The 20,555-nt window shown below is 52.3% G+C and overlaps 1 protein-coding gene across 1 annotated transcript in view; it reads right to left on the bottom strand.

The window, feature by feature from the left end:
• The window catches only part of ZAN (zonadhesin), a 71,298-nt gene that overhangs the window by 41,317 nt on the left and 9,426 nt on the right, over positions 1-20,555 (bottom strand). The window contains exons 4-14 of the mRNA XM_080977483.1: positions 18,895-19,148; positions 16,770-16,854; positions 15,782-15,928; positions 14,773-14,970; positions 14,546-14,646; positions 12,412-12,484; positions 12,139-12,285; positions 9,930-10,198; positions 8,143-8,227; positions 4,631-6,922; positions 1,859-2,106 (exon numbers count right to left, since the gene is read on the bottom strand). Coding sequence (XP_080833609.1) covers positions 1,859-2,106; positions 4,631-6,922; positions 8,143-8,227; positions 9,930-10,198; positions 12,139-12,285; positions 12,412-12,484; positions 14,546-14,646; positions 14,773-14,970; positions 15,782-15,928; positions 16,770-16,854; positions 18,895-19,148 — 3,899 coding nt within the window. The remainder of the gene's footprint in view (positions 1-1,858; positions 2,107-4,630; positions 6,923-8,142; positions 8,228-9,929; positions 10,199-12,138; positions 12,286-12,411; positions 12,485-14,545; positions 14,647-14,772; positions 14,971-15,781; positions 15,929-16,769; positions 16,855-18,894; positions 19,149-20,555) is intronic.

Here is a 20,555-nt window from a genome sequence, read left to right as displayed (position 1 = left end):
CTCACTGGAAGGACAGATCCTGAAGCTGAGGCTCCAATACTTTGGCCACCTCATGAGAAGAGAAGACTCCCTGGAAAAGACCCTGATGTTGGGAAAGATGGAGGGCACAAGGAGAAGGGGACGACGGAGGGCGAGATGGTGGGACAGTGTTCTCGAAGCTACAAACATGAGTTTGACCAAACTGCGGGAGGCAGTGGAAGACAGGAGGGCCTGGCATGCTCTGGTCCAGGGGGTCACAAAGAGTCGGACACAACTAAATGACTAAACAACAACTGACTGGAACAAACATCAGAACGTCTCTTTTCAAACACTTGTATGCTGCCTTTTTCCAGCACGTTCAAAAGCGGGTTTACGGGAACAGAATGGAAACTGTGGGAGGCAGTGGAAGACAGGAGGGCCTGGCGTGCTCTGGTCCAGGGGGTCACGAAGAGGCGGACACCACTAAACAACAACATCATTGCGGGTGGGGAAGGTCACAGCAACGCTTCTCAACCCCAGTTGCTGGAAACCGCAGGAATCGTAGAATTGTGGCGTTCAAAGGGGCCACTGGGGTCATCTAGTCCAACCCCCCACCATGCAGGAATCTTTTGCCCAATATGCTGCTCGAACTCAGGACCCGGAGATGAAGAGTCTCGTGCTGAGCCAGCTGAGCTGTCCCAGGGCTGAGGAGGGGAGAGCGGCTCTTGTGTTTAAATTAAAATTATTATTATTATTATTATTAATAATAATAATTTATATCCCGCCCATCTGGCTGGGTTTCCCAAGCCACTCTGGGCAGCTCCCAACCGAACATTAAAAGCAATACAGCGTCACACATTAAAAACTTCCCTAAACAGGGCCGCCTTCAGTTGTGTTTTGAAAGTAAAATAGATAGATAGATAGATAGATAGATAGATAGATAAACAACTCTGACTTTTAGAAGACATCTAAAGGCAGCCCTGTTCAGGGAAGTTTTTAATGTGTGACATTTTAATGTATTTTAATTTTTGTCGGAAGCCGCCAATGTGGCTGGGGAAACCCAGCCAGATGGGCGGGGTACAAATAAATTATTATTATTATTATTATTATTATTATTATTATTACGACAACAATTTTATTATTTATACCCTGCCCATCTGGCTGGGTTCCCCCAGCCACTCTGGGTGGTTCCCAACAGAGGACTAAAAACAGAATAAAACTTCAAACATTAAAAATTTCCCTAAAAAGGGCTGCCTTCAGGTGTCTTCTAAAAATCAGGTAGTTGTTTATTTCCTTGACATCTGATGGGAGGGCGTTCCACAGGGCGGGCGCCACCACCGAGAAGGCCCTGTGCCTGGTTCCCTGCTATCTCACTTCTCGCAGGGATGGAACTGCCAGGAGGCCCTCGGAGCTGGACCTCAGTGTCCAGGCAGAATGATGGAGGTGGAGACGCTCCTTTGAGGCCATTTAGGGCTTTCAAGGTCAGCACCAACACTTTGAATTGTGCTCGGAAACGTGCTGGGAGCCAATGCAGATCTCTCAGGACCGGTGTTACAGTGGTACCTCGGGTTACATACGCTTCAGGTACATACGCTTCAGGTTACAGACTCCGCTAACCCAGAAATAGTACCTCGGGGTTAAGAACTTTGCTTCAGGGTAAGAACAGAAATCGCATGGCGGTGGCACGGCGGCAGCGGGAGGCCCCATTAGCTAAAGTGGTGCTTCAGGTTAAGAACAGTTTCAGGTTAAGAACGGACCTCTGGAACGAATTAAGTACTTAACCCAAGGTACCACTGTATATGAATCCTGAAACTGGTTGGCCACTGTGGGCTGGAGGATGAGCCCCCTTTGGCCTGATCCGGTGGCCAGCGACGTTCCTAACGTGGCGGAGGGGACTCACCGTGACTCTGCGCCCCTTGAGCAGCCCGATCCGCGTCCCATAGACCTCCACGCTGACGGACTTGACGTACGAGACCTGCTTGTTGTTCCCTCGGTGCTCGTTTGTGGCCTCCACCCTGAAGTTGGGCAGCCCCGAGGTGGCGTTGCAGGGGGCGGAAAGCAGGTAGGTGCAAGTGCCCATGAAGTCGAAGCGGCGGCCGTCGTAGGTGGCATAGTGGGGGTCTCCGGAGATGGTGCAGGTCTCCTGATCTGTGGGGCGGGAAGAGGAGGAATCGGGGCAGGTGGGCGAGGGGGTCTCGCCACCCCAACGACACCTGCAAGCCTTGTGGGCAGGGCTGCCCACAAGCCAATCACCCGATGTCATCGCAGTGAGGCCAGGAGACAGCCTGGAAGGGGTTTCCCTTTGAAATCCGTTTGCTTGCAGCTTTCAAGTGGGGCCAGCCCTACATTACCTGTTTTGCACCCACATCCCGCAAGACAAAGGGGCAGCAGACCCCTGACCGTTAGGTCCAGTCGTGGCCGACTCTGGGGTTGCGGCGCTCATCTCGCTTTACTGGCCGAGGGAGCCGGCGTTCAGCTTCCGGGTCATGTGGCCAGCAGGACTAAGCCGCTTCTGGCGAACCAGAGCAGCGCACGGAAACGCTGTTTACTTTCCCACTGGAGTGGTACCTATTGATCTACTTGCACTTTGACGTGCTTTCGAACTGCTAGGTTGGCAGGAGCAGGGACCAAGCAACGGGAGCTCACCCCATCGCGGGGATTCGAACCGCCGACCTTCCGATTGGAAAGTCTTAGGCTCAGTGGTTTAGACCACAGCGCCACCTGCGTCCCATGTTGGTCTGCCATAGTCGAAACAAATAAAACAATTCCTTCCAGTAGCACCTTAGAGACCAACTAAGTTTGTTATTGGTATGAGCTTTCGTGTGCATGTACACGTCTTCAGATACACACAGAAGTTCATACCAATAACAAACTTAGTCCGTCTCTAAGGTGCTACTGGAAGGATATTTTTTTTATTTTGTTAGCAAAAGGTAAAGGGACCCCTGACCATTAGGTCCAGTCGTGGCCGACTCTGGGGTTGCAGCGCTCATCTCGCTTTATTGGCTGAGGGAGCCGGCGTACAGCTTCCGGGTCATGTGGCCAGCATGACTAAGCCGCTTCTGGCGAACCAGAGCAGCGCACGGAAACGCCGTTTACCTTCCCGCCGGAGCGGTACCTATTGATCTACTTGCACTTTGACATGCTTTCGAACTGCTAGGTTGGCAAGAGCAGGGACTGAGCAACGGGAGCTCACCCCGTCGTGGGGATTCGAACTGCCGACCTTCTGATCGGCAAGTCCTAGGCTCTGTGCTTTAACCCACAGCGCCACCCGCGTCCCTATAGCCAACTTGCTTAACTCTAATTAATGCGTGAAGGGGTTAATACCATAGAGTAGCAAGCTGTCCTGCCAGGCTTAGCTAGGTCACTCCCCCTCATCGTCAGAGGAAGCGCTGAGCCCGGCTTTGGCTGGGGAAGGCAGGATATAAATAAAAGTTCATTATTATTATTATTATTATTATTATTATTATTATTATTATCATTAGTTCTCCTATCCTTCAAATGATTTAGAAACTTTTGCCACTTTGGAACTATCATTCATTCACTTTTAATTTGTATGCCGTCTTTCTATTTTTCCCTCCCTGTTCCCCTCTTTCTTTTTCCCTTTCTCCTCCTGTGATGAGGCTGCATTTTAATATTTTAATATTTTAATGTTTCAATATTTTAATTGTTGTATTGTAATCTCGTTTTTAAGTTGTATTCATTCAACTTGTTTTTATTATTGCTTGTTAGCCGCCCTGAGCCCGGCCTTGGCTGCAGAGGGCGGGGATATAAATAATAATAATAATAATAATAATAATTATTATTATTATTATTATTATCATCATTATTATTATTTTACAATACCCATGGCGGTTTGCACCCTAAGTTTTGCTGCCTGTGTTTTATTGCTGCCGTATGGGCAAGCACACAAACCCGACCTTTGAAAAGTTTGTAAGTAAACCATTTTAAACTTGGTCTTTTTCTATGCAAACGGAAGTGAGAAACTTTGGAAGCAACTTAGAAAGGGGTATTTTCAAGGTCTAACTGCCTATATTTCCACATTGGGTTGTGTGTTTTGTGATTGCAAATCTCTTACATTGCTTAATTTATGAATATATCTTTAGCTGCCCTGAGTTTATTGGTTAGGAAGTAGGGAAGAAACAGTCCAAACAACTAAATGAATTAATTTCTTCTACGAAACAGGAAATGTACCCCCCTGAATTAGCCCAGAGGCCCCATAATTATTATTCTCTAAAGAACCCAGGAGTCCTGGCTCACTCTCCCAATACTGCCTCCTCCTTTTGAAGCTACGTGTTGGAAGATTCAGGACAGGCAGAATAAAGTCTTTCACGCAACACAGAGATGACCTGCGGAACTCCCTGCCACATGAGGCAGTGAAGGCCACAAACCTAGATGGCTTAAAAAGAGGATTTGATATTGATGGCTACTAGCCAGGGTGGCAAAGTTCTGCCACCACGTTCAGAGGCAGCTTCTGAACGCCAGTCGTGGGGTCTTGAGTTCAGATACGGCTTGTGGGGTTCGCTATGGGGCACCTGGCTGGCTAATTTGATCTCCCTTCTTTCCTGGGCAGCCCAGACCCTCTGGCTCCCCACCCCAAAGGCTGCTGCTGCTGCACAGTAACTGTTTAGCCCCTTCCGCCCCCCTGCAGTTGGGGTCCCCGAAAGGTATTCACCTGCAGGCGGCACAGGGGGTTTCGCCGTGGTTGTTGTAGTAGTGGAGACCGAAAGGGTGGTTGTGGGGCTGGGCCCAGTGGTGGTTGTGGGGCTGGGTCCACTGGTGGTTGTGGGGCTGGTCCCGTTGGTGGTTGTGGGGCTGGGTCCAGTGGTGGTTGTGGGGCTGGTCCCATTGGTGGTTGTGGGGTTAGTCACAGTTGTGGTTGTGGGGCTAGGTCCACTGGTGGTGGTTATGGGGCTGGTCCCAGTTGTGGTTGTGGGGCTGGGCCCAGTGGTGGTTGTGGGGCTAGGTCCACTGGTGGTTGTGGGGCTGGTCCCGTTGGTGGTTGTGGGGCTGGGTCCACTGGTGGTGGTTGTGGGGCTGGCCCCGGTGGTGGTTGTGGGGCTGGGTCCACTGGTGGTTGTGGGGCTGGTCCCGTTGGTGGTTGTGGGGCTGGTCCCGTTGGTGGTTGTGGGGTTAGTCACAGTTGTGGTTGTGGGGCTAGGTCCAATGGTGGTTATGGGGCTGGTCCCAGTTGTTGTTGTGGGGCTGGTTCCGGTGGTGGTTGTGGGGCTGGGTCCACTGGTGGTTGTGGGGCTGGTCCCGTTGGTGGTTGTGGGGCTGGGTCCACTGGTGGTTGTGGGGCTGGTCCCGTTGGTGGTTGTGGGGCTGGGTCCACTGGTGGTTGTGGGGCTGGGTCCGCTGGTGGTTGTGGGGCTGGGCCCAGTGGTGGTTGTGGGGCTAGGTCCACTGGTGGTTGTGGGGCTGGTCCCGTTGGTGGTTGTGGGGCTGGGTCCACTGGTGGTGGTTATGGGGCTGGCCCCGGTGGTGGTTGTGGGGCTGGGTCCACTGGTGGTTGTGGGGCTGGTCCCATTGGTGGTTGTGGGGCTGGGACCAGTGGTCGTTGTGGGGCTGGGTCCACTAGTGGTTGTGGGGCTGGTCCCGTTGGTGGTTGTGGGGCTGGGTCTGCTGGTGGTTGTGGGGCTGGGCCCAGTGGTGGTTGTGGGGCTAGGTCCACTGGTGGTTGTGGGGCTGGTCCCGTTGGTGGTTGTGGGGCTGGGCCCACTGGTGGTTGTGGGGCTGGGCCCAGTGGTGGTTGTGGGGCTAGGTCCACTGGTGGTTGTGGGGCTGGTCCCGTTGGTGGTTGTGGGGCTGGGTCCACTGGTGGTGGTAATGGGGCTGGCCCCGGTGGTGGTTGTGGGGCTGGGTCCACTGGTGGTTGTGGGGCTGGTCCCGTTGGTGGTTGTGGGGCTGGGTCCACTGGTGGTTGTGGGGCTGGGTCCACTGGTGGTTGTGGGGCTGGGCCCAGTGGTGGTTGTGGGGCTGGTCCCGTTGGTGGTTGTGGGGCTGGATCCACTGGTGGTTGTGGGGCTGGGTCCGCTGGTGGTTGTGGGGCTGGGCCCAGTGGTGGTTGTGGGGCTAGGTCCACTAGTGGTTGTGGGGCTGGTCCCGTTGGTGGTTGTGGGGCTGGGTCCACTGGTGGTGGTTATGGGGCTGGGTCCACTGGTGGTGGTTATGGGGCTGGCCCCGGTGGTGGTTGTGGGGCTGGGCCCAGTGGTGGTTGTGGGGCTAGGTCCACTGGTGGTTGTGGGGCTGGGTCCACTGGTGGTGGTTATGGGGCCGGCCCCGGTGGTGGTTGTGGGGCTGGGTCCAATGGTGGTGGTTATGGGGCTGGGTCCACTGGTGGTGGTTATGGGGCTGGCCCCGGTGGTGGTTGTGGGGCTGGGCCCAGTGGTGGTTGTGGGGCTAGGTCCACTGGTGGTTGTGGGGCTGGGTCCGCTGGTGGTTGTGGGGCTGGGCCCAGTGGTGGTTGTGGGGCTAGGTCCACTAGTGGTTGTGGGGCTGGTCCCGTTGGTGGTTGTGGGGCTGGGTCCACTGGTGGTGGTTATGGGGCTGGGTCCACTGGTGGTGGTTATGGGGCTGGCCCCGGTGGTGGTTGTGGGGCTGGGCCCAGTGGTGGTTGTGGGGCTAGGTCCACTGGTGGTTGTGGGGCTGGGTCCACTGGTGGTGGTTATGGGGCCGGCCCCGGTGGTGGTTGTGGGGCTGGGTCCAATGGTGGTGGTTGTGGGGCTGGCCCCGGTGGTGGTTGTGGGGCTGGGTCCACTGGTGGTTATGGGGCCGGCCCCGGTGGTGGTTGTGGGGCTGGGTCCACTGGTGGTGGTTGTGGGGCCGGTCCCACTGGTGGTTGTGGGGCCGGTCCCACTGGTGGTGGTTGTGGGTCTGGCCCCGGAGGTTGTTATGGGTCCGGGTCTGCCTGTGGTGGTTGATATGGCAGCTGTGGAAGTCGGTGGGGGAATTGTGGTCCCAGAGTCTGCAAGGAGGAGAAAAAACAGAGTCCCTAGTGAGTGGGGTATTTATGGGATTTTGGGGATACCTAAAGCTTCTCCCCCCATATCAAATTTACAGTCTCCATTCCCACCTTCCTTTAAAGCGCAATGACCCCCCTTCCGCCCCGCCTTCCCCCAGGGAACCCTGGGAAGCGTAGTGCGCTAAGGATGCTGAGATTTCCCCTCCCGGCGCTACAATTCCCAAAGCGCTTTAGCAATCCCTCCCTCTTCCTGGGGAATTCTGGCAAATACAGTGGTGCCCCGCAAGACGAATGCCCCGCAAGACGGAAAACTCGCTAGACGAAAGGGTTTTCCGTTTTTTGAGCTGCTTCGCAAGACAAATTTCCCTATGGGCTTGCTTCGCAAGACGAAAAACGAAAACGTCTTGCAAGTTTGTTTCCTTTTTCTTAACACCTTTAATACAGTTGCAACTTGACTTCGAGGAGCAACTCATAGAACGCGGTGTGGTAGCCTTTTTTGAGGTTTTTGAAGACTTTGGTGATTTTTGAAGCTTTTCCAAAACTTCTTTTGCACCCATTTGGTAAGTTAAACTTTTAAAACTTTTTTGGGGTTTTTTGGATTTTGGGTTGGGGTGTTTGGAATTCAAGGACTTGGTGTTGGGGAGGGGTTTGCAAGAATCTGGAAGCTTGTGTGTTTTTTTCTGCATTTTTATGATTTTCTGTGACCATTGGGCCACTCTGCTGTTTTTTAAAAAAAATTCTGGATTTGAATTTCTGTGTGGTGGGTGGCTGGGGGAACAGTTGAGGAGGGGGTTCTTCAGCAAGAAGCAAAGAGTGGAAGAGGAACCTTCTTCGAGTTGTCCCCCAGAGTCTTAGAAAATGTACTGTACACTTTGTTGATTTTTAAATGTTTTTCTGTCATGTTTAGAAACTTAATTTATTGTTCCTTCAGTTTTTGAAATGCTCTTTACAGTATGTGTGACTTTAAAGAGCACTTAATAAACTCTTGTTGTACCAAATTTGGCTTTGTTTGGACTTTTTTTGACCATAGGAACGCATTAATTGAATTTCAATGCATTCCTATGGGATTTCGTGTTTCGCAAGACAAAAAATTCGCTAGACGAAAAAACTCGCGGAACGAATTAATTTCGTCTTGCGAGGCACCACTGTACGGCTCTGCGGAAAGAGCAAGGGGGTTCTTGGGGGCGGCCGCTTGTCCACTCCATCACCCCGCCCCGCCTCACCTGCGCACGCCCCCTTGCGTATGGAAATGTTGTCCAGCGCCACGTCCAGATAGGGGTTGCTGCCCCGGACCACCTCGAAAACGACCTGCGCCAAAGCAAAGGGGTCAGTCGAGGGCCAGGAAGCGGCTTTGCCTGCACCCGACTCCCGCTCTTCCTGTCGAACGCAGCCACCACCATGAGGACTAGCGCCCTGCTTTGCTCCAAGGAGAGGACCGTAGTTCGGCGGCAGAGCTTTGCGTAAAGAAGGGTCCCAGGTGGGCACCTCCTGGCCGGGCTGGGAGATGCCCATCTCTGAAACCCTGGAGATCTACTACTTATGGTCAGTGGAGACCGTCCCGAGCTTGTCCACGGCCAATCGGCTGGACGGGAGTAAGGTGAGATCACTTTACCCCACCTGTGCCCTCTCCACAGCCTGGCTCTGCGGAACTGGCACTGCTACAGGTGCCAAGCAACAGCTAGTCTGCGTCCACAAGAAATCAGTCTGCCCTTTGGAACTCCCTGCCTGTGGATATCATGCCGGCGCCTTCGCGAGACTTTTTTCAGCGCCTGCTGAAAACGTTTTTGTTTAGACAAACCTGCCCAGCTATCCAAGAATGCTGATGTGTTTTTTAGTTGTAATAATAATAATAATAATAACAATTTATTATTTGTACCCCGCCCATCTGGCTTGGTTTCCCCAGCCACTCTGGGCGGCTTCCAACAAAGATGAAAAATACATTAAAATGTCGCACATTAAAAACTTCCCGGAACAAGGCTGCCTTCAGATTATTATTATTATTAGTAGTATATACCACCCTATACCCAGAGGTCTCAGGGTGGTTCACAGAACAAAAGTTTATTGTTGGTTTAATGCTTTTTAATCTTTCAATCGCTCATACTAATAATTCCATGGCAGCATTATTAATATTATGATTATTATGATTATTATTATTATTATCATCATCATCCTCATATCATTATCATCTGTGCTTTTTTTCTGGGGGTACGCATACCCCTAAACATTTTGTGAATCTAAGTTTGGCCTCATTGAGGGGCAGTATTTCAGTATGAGTAGGAAAATGACAGTACCCTTAGCATTTTTTTAAGAAGAAAAAGCACTATCACTATTATCATCGTCGTTATTTTCTGGTATTACGTTCTATGATCTATTCATTGTGCAAACATACATCATAAAACATTAACACATGAAGCATGACATGACTGACAAAAAACGGGCCATGGCGGTAAATGCAAAACAGATTACTGTACGGTACGTAATAGTGAGGTGATTACAGTGAACCAGTTCAAAGGATTCTGCAGTAAATCAGTTCGGAAAACGCATAGCAAGGGAAATAGTACTGCCTGGTTATCTACATCGCAACATATGCTGTAGATATTTTTTATCCATGTGTCCTTTAATTTGTATATTTAATAAAATCACACTATACAGTGTAAAAATTGTCTTGTTCTTTCCCTTTCCCTTCCAACCTTCAATTTTTGTGATAACTTTTCCATTACGGCTGTTTGCCAGACTATATCATAACGGTGATCGCTATTCATTAATTGCAAAGTTATCCAAGATCCAGCTATACCCGTTATCAGCTGCTGTTATTAATTCCTTATTTCTTACGTTGTCCATATCTGCAATATACATCAATTAAGTCGGGTTAAACCTGGGTTTATATTCCTTTGGTTAAACCGCTTTGAGGTTTTGTTGTTTCACAATCAAGCGGTATATAAATCTTGCGAAATGAAAAGTCCAGGTCCCTCTGCCTTTCCTCGTGGCGCTTTCCTCCCCTCCCACTCACCTTGCTGGGTTGGGGTCCCCCGTAGGGCACCGTCACAGACCCCAAGAGCCAGGCAGGGCTTTGGATCCCGGTCCGGCTCCAGAGGAGGGTGCTGGGTCCCCACGGCCCGTGCGCCAGAACCCGAAGCTGGGTGTCAACTTCCACGATGCCGTACATGTAGTAGTAGAATTCCACGCAGGCCTCGGTGTCTGTGCAGAAGCCCCGGCTGGAGAGACGCGTGGCCTGGCCTGGCTTCGTGCAACCAGCTTCCACGTAGATGTAGTGGCCCTCTGGGAAAAGAGAAGGTGGGCAAGGGGGGCAGCCCCATGCCCCAATCACTCTCTTGACCATCAAGCCTGTTGCAGGAATTTTTGTATAGGTTGGGGGGGGGGTTGCCCCTCCAGCAGATATCATGCACATGCAGCCCACTACCAAAACCAGCACAATCGCTTTTGTGACTTTTGTGATTTGTCCCCACAAAACACTTCCTCACAGCTTCTTCCTATCTATTCAAAGGGCCTTTGCTGCACGATACCAAATGTAAGAATTCATTGATAAATGTATCTATGTACTGGCTCACTGGGAAAACATCAGAAATTCATCTAGACCTGTGAGCTCAGCTCCTCAGCAGCCCCTCTGCCTGAGTTATAATCCCTGGCATCCTGATACCTGAGTGCCAGACAGGTAGCCCTTCCAGAAAGAACAAACCCAGATGAAGACAAAAGGGTGGGATTAACTTGGCTGGGAAACAGGGAAATGGAAATATATTTTTTGTTACACTTGATGGGTGTTTGGTGGAGGGCAAGGGGAACCATGGGGCAGGGTCCAGGATGCTCAGATTACGGCCACCAGACCTCCCCTTTCATGATGTAACTGTGATGTATGAGTGATGTAGTTTGGGGGGGGACATGGGGATTGTTGTTGTTTAGTCATTTAGTCGTTTAGTCATGTCCGACTCTTCGTGACCCCATGGATCAGAGCACGCCAGGCACTTCTGTCTTCAAACATGGGGATTAGCAACTAATAAAAGTTTGGGGTCTTCTTTTATTCTGGGCTTCCATCTTGTTCCACCTGGTGGCAGGTGGGAATCCAGTCGCGACAGTCTTCAGTAAAGACCAAGCCGACTGGCTGCTGTTTGGCTCTGGTATTCCTGGGTGGGGTCCTTGTTTTTTGTCCAAGGGAGCCCTCAGATTTCTCCATTAACAAGCCCAGGGGCAAAACCCACATCCAACAAGTCGTATAGGGGAGCTGGGCTTGTTCAGCCTTGAGAAGAGGAGACCGAGAGGGGACAGAGCAGCCGCCTTTAAATATCTGAAAGGGGCATCACATAGAAGACGGAGAGAGCTTGTTCCCCGGCTAAACTTTCTGACAGTAAGAGCTGTTTGGCAGTGGAATTTAAGCAGAGGTTGATGGCCACTTGTCAGGAATTCTTTAGTTGCTATTCCTGCATTGCAGTGCGTTGGACTAGATGACTCTCGTGGGTATGATTCTATGTGCCAACTGGGACAAGCTGGTGGGGAGAGAAGCCTGAAGTCGCTTGAACCCTGACATGTGTGATGGCCTGAGACTCGGGCTCGGAGCCAGCGGAGTCTCAGTCTGCACCGGATCCTTTGCCCCAGACGGCATCTGGACCAAGTCTGGAGCCTGATCCTGAAGAGCCCCAGTCTGCCCAGGTTCCCCTGCAACAAGCACCAGCTGGGCCGAGTCAGGGGCCTGAGCCTGCCCTGGGCCCAGATGCGGGGATGACCTCGTTGCCTCCAACTGGGCCATCACTTACAGCTACTCCACTACTGGTTGGGTCAGGAGAGGCTGAGGTGGCCCCTGGGTCTAGTAACCCACTGACATCTTCCGAGCTGCAGAGACTGCGGTCTGAGAGCAGGAGAGACCTGAGTGCTCACCTTTGGGCGAGACAGGGAGGTGAGTCACCGGGGGATCAGGACCGCCCCCGACAGAGATAAAAGGCTGCTGGACCCCGCCCCAGGTTGCGGGAGCAATGTTGCTGTTGCCAGAACCTGCCTGTCACCCTGTGCCTGACCAAGCCCGGTTTCCTGTCCAGTGTCCTGCCTTGGCCCTGTCGGACTGACTCCTTGTGGAACCCTTGGATTCGGGACTGGACCTGGACCGCATTGCTTGGGTTACCCCTGGGCCCAGCACAACGTGGCTTCTATGTGGGGCATGGGATGAGGACTTCCTGGGCCCAGCCCACCCCTCGCCCTCCTTGGCTCCTTACTGCCGTCAGGATAGTCGCCGGGAGGCCCCGTCTCTTCTGTCGGTGTGTACCCCTTTGCCCACGTCCAGTTCGCCGCGTTGTCACTGGGCTGCAGCCAGCCGCAGAACGGGTCCGCTGCGTCGTTGAAGTTGCACTCGGCGAAAGTCTCTGAGGGCGAGGAGCACGTGGGGTGAGCGACCCCCAGTTCGCCTCTTCCGCCTGCCCACCCAACTCTCTCACCCTCCCCACATCCGCCTCCCCTCCTTGCCTAGAGATGACCGGGGCGGATTTTACCTTCGCAGGGCGAGATCCTCACGCTGTCCACTGCGACGCCAGGCTTCCCTGCGTAGATGCCTTCGATGATGAACTAGGAGAGGGAGGACCAAGGGTGACCACCAGAGAAGCCCACGGCCAGCCCCTCCATGCCACATTCAGGTTTTCCTGGTTTGACCCACAGAACGTTTAAAGCAGTGTTTTGCCAGGGTCAGTCTAGATGATGCCCTGAGTTCCTCTCAGTTCTCAGGGTCCTGTGCCCAGGGAGAGTTAGAATCTTGTGGAGGTTGCTGAGCTAGTCAGACAAGTTTATTTGTTCCCTTGGGAGGTGATAGACACTCCTCCACTGGAGGTTGTTAAGCAGAGGTAATAATCATCATCATCATCATCATAATTTATTATTTATACCCCGCCCATCTGGCTGGGCTTCCCCAGCCACTCTGGGCGGCTTACAACAGAACACTAAAATACAATAACCTATTAAACATTAAAAGCTTCCCTAAACAGGGCTGCCTTCTGATGTCTTCTTAAAGTCTAGTGGTGGTTTTTCTCTTTGACATCTGGTGGGAGGGCGTTCCACAGGGCAGGTGCCACTACCGAAAAGACCCTCTGCCTGGTTCCCTGTAACTTGGCTTCTCGCAGTGAGGGAACCGCCAGAAGGCCCTCAGAGCTGGACCTCTGTGTCCGGGCAGAACGATGGGGGTGGAGACGCTCCTTCAGATATACAGGACTGAGGCCGTTTAGGGTTTTCAAGGTGAGCACCAACACTTTGAATTGTGCTCAGAAACATACTGGGAACCAGTGTAGGTCTTTCAAGACCAGTGTTATATGGTCTCGGCAGCCGCTCCCAGTCACCAGTCTAGCTTGGATGGCCATATGCATTGGATGCTTCAGCTGAGATTCCTGCATTGCAGGGGGGTTCAGCTGGATGACCCTTGGGGTACCCCTTCCAACTCCACAATTCTAGAATTCTATGATGACCTTAGCTGGCCATTCACATGTCCTCCAGAGCACCCCCAGAGAATGAGTTGCCAGAGCTGCAACTAAGAGCCTGACCACACTGCTCTCTGCCCCTCTGCTTTCCCCTAGGGAAACTTGCTCTCTACTGCTGAATCGGAACAAATGCCAGCTGGGTTTTCCACGGATTGTTGTTTGTTCCTATTCAGCACTAAAGAGCAGTTTTTCCCGGGAAAAACCTGAAAATCTCTCAGACCTGTGCTTTCTAGACATGGGACTTTGCAAGTGCGGACGACCGCCAAGGTTGCAGGTTTGATCCTCGTATGGGGCAGCTGCATATTCCTTGCATTGCAGGGGGTTGGACTGAATTATCCTTGGGGGGGTCCCTTACAATTCTAGGATTCTGTGATCTATGATGGGGACCTAAGGGTGGGTCTTATCTCCACCCTGGGTGAGCTGAGCTGGAAGCAGGCTGGAAGCTGGAGACTCAGAGCCCTGTCCGCTCCGTGCTGGGTTGTGATGGCCTGGGACTCGGACTCGGAACCAGAAGAGTCTCAGTCCGCACCGGATCCTTTGCCCCAGGCAGAATCTGAACCAGGTCTGGGGCCTGATCCTGAAGAGCCCCAGTCTGCCCAGGTTCCCCTGCAACAAGCACCAGCTGGGCCGAGTCAGGGGCCTGAGCCTGCCCTGGCTCCAGATGCGGGGATGACCTCGTTGCCTCCAGCTGGGCCATCACTTACAGCTGCTCCACTACCGGCTGGGTCAGGGGAGCCTAAGGCGTCCCCTGGGTCTAGTAACCCACTGACATCTCCTGAGCTGCAGAGACTGAGGTCTGAGAGCAGGAGAGACCTGAGTGCTCGCCTTTGGGCGAAACAGGGAGGTGAGTCACTGGGGGATCAGGACCGGCCGTTACCCCGACAGATAAAAGGCCGCTGGACCCCGCCCCAGGGGTCCTGCCTGTGATCCTGTGCCTGACCTTGCCTCGTGTCCTGCCTTGGCCCTGCCGGACTGACTCCTCGCGGAACCCTTGGATTCGGGACCAGACCTGGACCGCGTTGCTCGGGTCACCCCCGGACCCAGCACAGGGTCCAGATCTACGACTGATGCGAAAGCAAGGTCTGTTGGGGTTTTAATGCCGTGAGCTTCTCCGTCTTATGCTCAGGTTGTAAATACGTGCCGAGAAGACCACCCTCCTCACCTGGATGTTCTCAGATGTCCCTGAGTAGACGGCTCTTCCCGGTTTCCAGTCGGGTCCATGTTCCCCCACGAGACTCAGCAAGGCGGGCCCCAGCTCACCCCCTGTACCGCACGGAAATGGGAAGAAAAACAGGCGCCTCCGTTAGCCAGCCCTCGCTCTCCTCCAGGGCTGCTCTGGGAAGCAGGGGAAGGAATGTGGCAGGATCCCACTTCTGCCACCAACAGTACCCTTTCCCCGGGCCCGACAGGTCTCCGGACACTTGCCTGGTTTTGCTGCGTACACCCTCAGCCCTGTGTCGTTGGAGACGCCGTGCAAGGTATAGTAGAAGCTGAGAGAGAGGCAGGATCCCAGGGACTGGTACAGGGGGCTCTTCAGGAGGGCCGTGCCGCTGCCACCCAGAGAATCGAGCAACATGTAGAGGCCAACTGCAAGAGCGATATTTGGAGAAAGTCAGGGTCTGCTCCAACGGGAAGAAACACGCCAGAGGGGTTTGGAAGAAGCAGGCCGTCATCCTCTGGGGAGGCTCATCCGAATCTGGGACTGCATCGGTTCCCGCCTGCAATTATTTGTCAATTTATATATCTACTTATGGGGGACGCGGGTGGCGCTGTGGGTTAAACCACAGAGCCTAGGACTTGCCGATCGGAAGGTCGGCGGTTCGAATCCCGTGAGCTCCTGTTGCTCAGTCCCTGCTCCTGCCAACCTAGCAGTTTGAAAGCACGTCAAAGTGCAAGTAGATAAATAGGTACCACTCCGGCGGGAAGGTAAACGGCGTTTCCGTGCGCTGCGCTGGTTCGCCAGAAGCGGCTCAGTCATGCTGGCCACATGACCCGGAAGCTGTACGCCGGCTCCCTTGGCCAGTAAAGCGAGATGAGCGTCACAACCCCAGAGTCGGCTACGACTGGAACTAATGGTCAGGGGTCCTTTTACCTTGACCTATATCTTTTTATTCGCCACATTTATTTAGCTGCGTCTCCTGCATTGCAGGGGGTTGGACTAGATGACCGTGGGTGGTCCCTACGATCCCATAATTTACGTCCCGCCTTTTCCTCCCAGGAGCTCAAGGTGGCGCACGCGGCTCTCCCCACCTCCTCGTTTTGATCCTCAAAACAACCCTGCGAGGTAGTTGAGGTTAAGAGGCAGTGGTGGCGATGATAAATTATGATTAATAATAATGATGATTTGGCCTGATCCTGCTAAAGGCTCTTTGGACACTCTGACATGTTCAGGACTCACAGCCGGGTTTCGAGAAGTCGTCCTCTGGCCCCACTCCGGGCAGGTCCCCGGCCCCAACCCATTGCTCCCACTGGACGTCTCCGTCAGCCGGATTCTCCCATTGGCAGAGGTCGCCGTCGTCGTCAAAATCGCACCCGGTCACGCAGGCTGCAGCAGAGGAAGAAGACGGAAAGTCTCTCTCGCACCACTTGTTTTTAACATTCGAATAGGAGCTGCCCAGAGTGGCTGGGGAAACTCAGATGGGCAGGGCATAAATTATTATTATTATTATTATTATTATTATTATTATTTATACCCCGTACATCTGGCTGGGTTTCCCCTGCTGCTCTGGACAGCTCCCAACAGAATATTAAAAACACAAAAAAATGTCAAACATTAAAAGCTTCCCTAAACAGGGCTGCCTTCAGGTGTCTTCTAAAAGTCAGATAGTTGTTTATTTCCTTGACATCTGATGCGAGGGCGTTCCACAGGGTGGGCGTCACCACTGAGAAGGCTCTCTGCCTGGTTCCCTGCAACCTCATTTCTTGCAGGGAGGGAACCGCCAGAAGGCTCTCAGAGCTGGACCTTAGTGTCTGGGCTGGACAATGGGGGTGGAGACGCTCCTTCAGGTCTACTGGGCCTTTGAGGCCGTTTAGGGCTTTCAGGGTCAGCACCAACACTTTGAATTGTACTTGGAAACGTACTGGGAGCCAATGTAGTTCTTTCAGGACTGGTGTTATATGGTCTCAGGGGCCACTCCCAGTCCCCAGTCTAGCTGCCACATTCTGGATTAGTTGTAGTTTCTGGGTCACCTTCAAAGGTAGCCCCACGCAGAGCGCATTGCAGTAGTCCAAGCGGGAGATAACCAGAGCATGCACCACTCTGGCCAGACAGCCAGGGGCAAGGATGGTCTGGCAACCTCAGGAACCAGCACCCGCTTGCCGCAATAATAACAGCAAAAAGCCCATATTCTTCCCGAGGGAAGGAGACCTAGAACAGGGGCGCTTACGTGCACAAGGCCCAATCCTGACGGAGATGCTGTCCAGAGCGATGGTGATTTCTTCGGTCTTGACCTGGGTGGCAGCGAAAACAACCTGTGTGGGCAGAGAGAGAGAATGAAAAGTGGAACGGGATTCGCCTGGAAGGTGGAGGACTGCCGTTCCCTGGGGGCTTTTAAGCAGAGGTGGGATGGTCAAGGATTCTGTAGCTGTGAGCCCTGCACTGAAGGGGGTTGGATTAGATGACCTTTGGGGGTCCCTTTCCAAGTTCGTAATTCTATGGTTCCTGTGCATTTTCTCAAAGCGGTAGTTTGCACGACAAAGGGAGGCTCCGTGAGGGCCCTCAGGAACCGGCGTGGGGATCGGCGGAGCTCCCTGGGGGCGAAAGGAGCAATTCACCCTTCTGCTGGACCTCTCAGCGGCGTTTGATACCATTGACCATAACATCCTTCTGGACCGTCTAGAGGGGCTGGGAGCTGGGGGCACTGTTTTACGGTGGTTCCGCTCCTTCCTCCTGGGCCGTGTCCAGAAAGTGGTGGTGGGGGATGAGTGTTCAGACCCTTGGGCTTTCACTTGTGGGGTGCCTCAGGGTTCCGTCCTCTCCCCCCTGCTTTTCAACATCTACATGCAGCCGCTGGGAGAGATCATCAGGAGGTTTGGGCTGGGTGTTCATCAGTATGCGGATGATACCCAGCTCTACCTCTCTTTCAAATCAGAACCAGTGAAGGCGGTGAAGGTCCTGTGTGAGTGTCTGGAGGCGGTTGGAGCATGGATGGTGGCTAACAGATTGAGGTCAAATCCTGACAAGACAGAAGGACTGTTTTCGGGGGACAGGAGGCGGGCAGGTGTGGAGGACTCCCTGGTCCTGAATGGGGCAACTGTACCCCCGAAGGACCAGGTGCGCAGCCTGGGAGTCGTTCTGGACTCACAGCTGTCCATGGAGGCACAGGTCAAATCAGTGTCCAGGGCAGCTGTTTATCAGCTCCATCTGGTACGCAGGCTGAGACCCTCTCTGCCCGCGGACTGCCCGCTGAGGTCCAGCTCCAAGGGCCTTCTGGCGGTTCCCTCGCTGCGAGAAGTGAGGTTACAGGGAACCAGGCAGAGGGCCTTCTTGGTGGTGGCACCCACCCTGTGGAACGCCCTCCCACCAGATGTCAAAGAGAAAAATAACTACCAAACTTTTAGAAGACATCTAAAGGCAGCCCTGTTTAGGGAAGCTTTTAATGTTTAATTGGTTATTGTATTTTAGTGTCTTGTTGGAAGCCGCCCAGAGTGGCTGGGGAAACCCAGCCAGATGGGCGGGGTATAAATAAATTATTATTATTACTATTACTACTACTACTACTATTATTATTATTATTATTATTATTCCAGTTAGCAGAAGCTTTGCAAGAGCTGAGCTGCAACCACAAATCCGAGCTCACGGCACCTGCTCAGTCTCTCCGCTTGTGCCTGAACTGAGCTGCAAGAAAACTGGCCACAGATTGCACGTTTAAAAATAAATAAAACAAGGTTTGTAAGAAACCGATGAGGTTCCTACAGCGGACGTTTACACCGAGCTCAGCTATTCCGCATCTTAAGGTAAACTTGGCAAGGTCTGCTCCGCTACATCGGATCAGTGCTCTTTTATTGCTAACGGGAATTTATTATTTTATTATGTTTATCTTACATCATAAAACGTAGACAACGTTTGCTTGTGGGAAACAAACAAAGCGGTTTACAGAAAGCCATAAAATTATCAGGAAGAACAGTTAAAAAATCAACCATTCAAGGTATTCCAAACATTATTTTAAAAACCGGTCATGGTTAAATGGAATAGAGTTTTTACCTATCTTTTTAAGGCTTGCCTAAAAAATGTTTTTAGCAGGTGCTGAAAAGGTTTTGCAAGGAACTGGAATGGGAGATCGGGGGTGAAAATGAGAGGAAAAAACCCACCTTCCATTTTTAGAATTGCAAATATGGGAGAACCCTGCGAGGAGCCTGAATCGTTTATTTCTTCATGAAATTGTCCTTTTCCATTTCAAGTGAGCTTAATGGCTGTGTGGGAGGATTCGAACCCTGGTCTCCCAGGTCTCGGACCAGGGCTCTACACCACCCACACTGAAACGTCTCCTCGAAAGCAGCGACACTGCTTACCTTGAAGGGGCGTTGCGATGGATTCTGGATAGTCACAGCTCCCAGCAGCCAAGACGAACTCTCCATCCCTCTCCGTGTCCACAGGGTGGAGGAATTCCCCGAAGGATATTGAACTTTCACCGCCAGCTGGCCCTTGCTGTCTAGGCTGTACAGGTAGTAGAGGAACTCGACGCAGGTCTCTGGCGCGGCCGGGTTCAGATCCGGGCTCTGCAACAGCACGGATGCTCCTTCCTCCGGGTAGACGTAATGGCCTCCTGGAATGGGGTGAGAAGTCGCTCGTTTCATGCGGGGACAGCATGGTGTGCATTTACCTGCTCTGGAGGGCAGGATCCAAACCGACGGATTCAAATGAGTAGGAAACAGATCCAACAGGCCTTCTCGGTGGTGGCGCCCGCCCTGTGGAACTCCCTCCCACCAGATGTCAAAGAGAAAAACAACTACCAGACTTTTAGAAGACATCTGAAGGCAGCCCTGTTTAGGGAAGCTTTTAATGTTTAATAGACTATTGTATTTTAATATTCTGTTGGACGCCGCCCAGAGTGGTTGGGGAAACCCAGCCAGATGGGTGGAGTATAAATAATAAATTATTATTCCACAGGGCGGGCGTTCCATAGGGTGGGCGCCACCACCGAGAAGGCCCTCTGCCTGGTTCCCTGTAACTTGGCTTCTCGCAGGGAGGGAACTGCCAGAAGGCCCTCGGAGCTGGACCTCAATGTCCGGGCAGAAGGATGGGGGTGGAGACGCTGTTCAGAGCAATAAAAACATAAAACTGGACAATAAAAACCATACAGATGTTATAAACAGGCCTCCATTAACCATTAACTGTTCAATACAGATAGAATAAAGTACGGTGCAAAGTTAAACTATGGAAATTGCCCGGCAGGAGGCAGGGGTGGCCACCAATCTTGATTAAAAGAGGATTAGACAAATTGGTGGTGGAGGAGAAGGCTCTCAATGTCTATAAGCCACGATGCTCTGTATCAGAGGCTGTATATCTCTGAGGACCAATTTCCAGGACTCATAGAGTGCCGCGTTACCCTCAGGTCCTGTTTGCGAGTGTAATAAACAGAAATCTGGCCTTATTCCCTTATGGGGGACACAAGAGCCCTTATAGAGTCCTTTGCAGGTTCTCCATTGGTCAAAGAACATAACAGAGGCCAGCCAGAGAATATTGAGAAGCAAAGCAGCTCGTAAGCCTGATCTTTATTGAACTGTTGCAACAGGGTGCTCCCCTCACACGCAGGAGGAAGGAGGAACCCAGAACCCAGGTGCGTCCGCCCTTATATAGACATTTTAAATTGCCCACCCTGGAGTCCAAGACCACCTCCAGAAACATAAAACCTATATCACAGAAAGGGGTGGTCTACAACAGAAATCTGAGTGCGTTGTTTATCTCCCATCTGGCAGGTTACCTGTTAATGCTTACTTGACTGGATTGCCTGGGGAGCCTGGCCAGTCTTTTGTAATGATAAATACTTAGTTCCTCAGCCGGGTCACAGGCTCACACCCTATTCATATCTTAAATGTGCCCTTAAGACAGGATTTGTGAAGGAAAAGACAATGGGGAGGTTCCCAGTTTGACCTTGAAGATAAATATTTGAGGTCAATTTGTTCAGGACTTTTTTTCTGTGGGGTTTTCAGACATGAGGTGTATATATTTA

Source organism: Podarcis pityusensis (genome assembly GCF_964106645.2).
Source record: "Podarcis pityusensis genome assembly, chromosome: 13".
NCBI classification, from domain to species: Eukaryota; Metazoa; Chordata; class Lepidosauria; order Squamata; family Lacertidae; genus Podarcis; species Podarcis pityusensis.
Note: the sequence above shows the minus strand (reverse complement) of the source record. Positions and strands in the feature narration are given on the sequence as shown.